The sequence below is a fragment of the Acyrthosiphon pisum genome, chromosome A3 (assembly GCF_005508785.2).
Source record: "Acyrthosiphon pisum isolate AL4f chromosome A3, pea_aphid_22Mar2018_4r6ur, whole genome shotgun sequence".
Lineage (NCBI taxonomy): Eukaryota > Metazoa > Arthropoda > Insecta > Hemiptera > Aphididae > Acyrthosiphon > Acyrthosiphon pisum.
In genome coordinates, this window is record NC_042496.1 from 3571980 (window position 1) to 3574857 (window position 2878).

A 2878-nucleotide genomic window follows, 5' to 3' on the forward strand; every position below is an offset into this window, starting at 1 on the left:
AAATGGGAAGTACTTACATTGAATTACTGAGGTGGAGTGTAATCTTAACAACGCATATAATCAAACTAATGGGAGACACACCCTTCCATGTACTGTATGGCTATTTTCCCAGTTTCAAGGATGGTGTATTGCGACATGTGGTAAAAGATGATGTATGGGATGATTCAACAAGACTTCAAGAGAGGGTACGCGAACGGATAGCTAAAGAACATGAAATATGGAAACTTAGGTATGATAAAAAGCACTCTAGACCAATCGTTTACAGGAAGGGAGACATTGTCTATATAAAAAGACCCCCTGAGGCAACGGGCGAATCAACAAAATTGCAACCTAAGTATCGTGGACCACTCATTGTGACACAAGGACTACCTAATGATGTATACAGTGTGTCAGCATTGCGAGCTGAAGAAGGGAGACAATATGCGACTAAAGTCCACGTGTCTCAGATGAAATCATATCATTTGCCTGACTCAGATTCAGAGGAGGATGATAAACAATCTGGTACAACTTCATAAGAACTAGGCATTGCAGGAGAGGCTGACCCAGACAGACCACAAGAAGAAGAAGAAGAATCTGCAGATCAGTTGTCAAATTCCTTTGCTGTACTCCCACCAGTTGTAGCAAAAACAGCTAGGATAAGGCGACCACCGAGATGGCATGAGGATTATAAAATGTGATTACTTCATACTATGTTGGTCCTTTGTTTACCATGCCTACACTAATCTGTATATACTGTGAGGCAATATTGTAATTATATTATTATTATTTATGAATATTATTTGTATAGGCATGTAATTAAATTTTATGCTTATAATACAAAACGTAGTTCCTTCTACAGACATAAATTTATAAGAAACAGGATGTTCCTAATATTTTTTTTTTTGGTTGTATTATTTTTTTTATATATATGGTAAGAATGTTTTACTTGCTATGTAAACTAGTGTTTAAAATGTCCAAAAGTTTATTTTTTTTTGTTGTTTATTCTATTGTCAAAAATGTGTAAGAAGTAAAAGTGGTGAATTAAGTTTGAAATTATTATTTACTATTGATTAATTATTAACTATTAACATGTATTATTTTTTTTTTATATATATAATGTATTACATGTTTTCATAATATCAATGTTCAATGTTCAATAAGTGAGGACACTTAAACTCATCAGGATGCCCGAATGTTATCTATCATATAGTGGTGGTAGGGGTGATCACGGATGAGAGAGTGATATAGAATATAGTCAGTCAGTGTATAGCTGGACAGCGCGTCGCAAGCGTTGTACAGCTATTGTTTTTCATTATATATTTACTAATATTATATTGCTGTGTATTTATTGTTACCATTCCAATCTCTAATTAATATATTAGTTAACATATACTTATATAGTATACGGAAAACGATTCTGAGCGGAGACGGTTTGTCAGCCTAGGATATATTTTTATACTATATTTATACATTATACTTTTATTATTAATAATGTTAGCCGATAAGTTGAATCAATATTATTTGCATATTATCATATTTCAATATTTGTATGTAATAATATATACTTGAGAAATTTCAAGAACCCACGAATAACATTTTTAAATTACAATTAAATAACTAAAATCGTTACTCTTGGTTTTTAATATGTAATTTCGTCCAAATTTGAACATAAAATAACTATAAAAAAACTGTGTTTACAATTTTTTCAATATTTTTTGGTTACAGATAATCTACTTACGCGGAACCTTGTATTCAATTTTCAATCCTTACCTATAAAAGTTGAACATTTTATACGTTTTTAACTGCGACATTTTTAATTTGATAAATGTTGTCAAAAATTGAACTTTAAATGCTTACAAAAATAAATTGTGACTGTATTTTTAAAATTTTTCAAAATGTCCGTTAACAGCTCAAAACAAGTCAAATATTATGTGTTGTAAATTTAATAGTGTATATAAAATGCTAATATAAACATACTGTGAAAATGTCTTGTCTTTACGGTCATTTGTCTTAGAGTTACACCAAAAACCAAAATTGATTTTTTTGAAAACCAATTTTGCGTAAAAATTCCTGTTTTCCATACTTTTTTTTTGCGTTTTTTCCGGCGCTTTTGAAAATTATTCGGAATTTTACACTTTGACTTCCGAAATTTACCAACTAGATTCACTTTCTCATCGAACAAGGTTCTGAAGTTGAAAATCGAAGCATTTTTTCGACTAGGTACTTATCGTGTACACAAACACAAATAGTAAAAAAAATTTAAAAAAAAACACACATCGCTGTAAAAACAATACATTCATCACTTTGCCCAGAATCTAAAATTAGTTTACCAGAAGTCACAATAATTTTTAATGAGCGTCACTAAAAATGTACACAAGATGGACAATCTACTGCATGAATAAATGTTGCATGTTATGACGTACTTATTGATATACGAATTTAATCAAAATTATTTGGATGTAAAATAAATATTATTCAAATTAAATAATGTGAACATAGTGAACATAGAACTTACATTATCTTGATCCTAAATAATGTTCTCGTTATTTATTTTACAGAAATTTTATTTTTTTAATTTAATTTTGTTTGGAATTATACGATAAGTGTCTGGTCCAAACGATCATTCTTCTTGACATTTTTTATAGAATGCTTTCAGTATTTTCATTAATTAAACTTGTAAATGATATTTGATGATAAATTCTTCTAATATCTATTGAAATTCAAAGTAAAAACTAAATAAATAAACTAATATAGTAAATAGTAATAGATTTACTATGTACTTACTTATTATACCTATTATATATTACTTATTATATATCTTAATCTTATTATAACAATAACTGATTTTAAAGAAATGACTTGATAACTCTGCTAACACTTCAGTAAGAGTAGACACATA

The 2878-nt window shown here is 28.9% G+C and overlaps 2 protein-coding genes across 2 annotated transcripts in view; one reads left to right on the forward strand and one right to left on the reverse strand.

Annotated features, from left to right (window-relative positions):
- LOC100159877 (alpha-mannosidase 2) overlaps positions 1 to 2878 on the reverse strand; it is a 191154-nt gene that overhangs the window by 100665 nt on the left and 87611 nt on the right. The window lies entirely within an intron of this gene.
- Positions 7 to 1313, forward strand: LOC115034390. Its single transcript, XM_029491150.1, has one exon. It carries the CDS (start codon positions 69 to 71, stop codon positions 513 to 515), a length of 447 nt encoding a protein of 148 aa, XP_029347010.1. The 5' UTR covers positions 7 to 68; the 3' UTR covers positions 516 to 1313.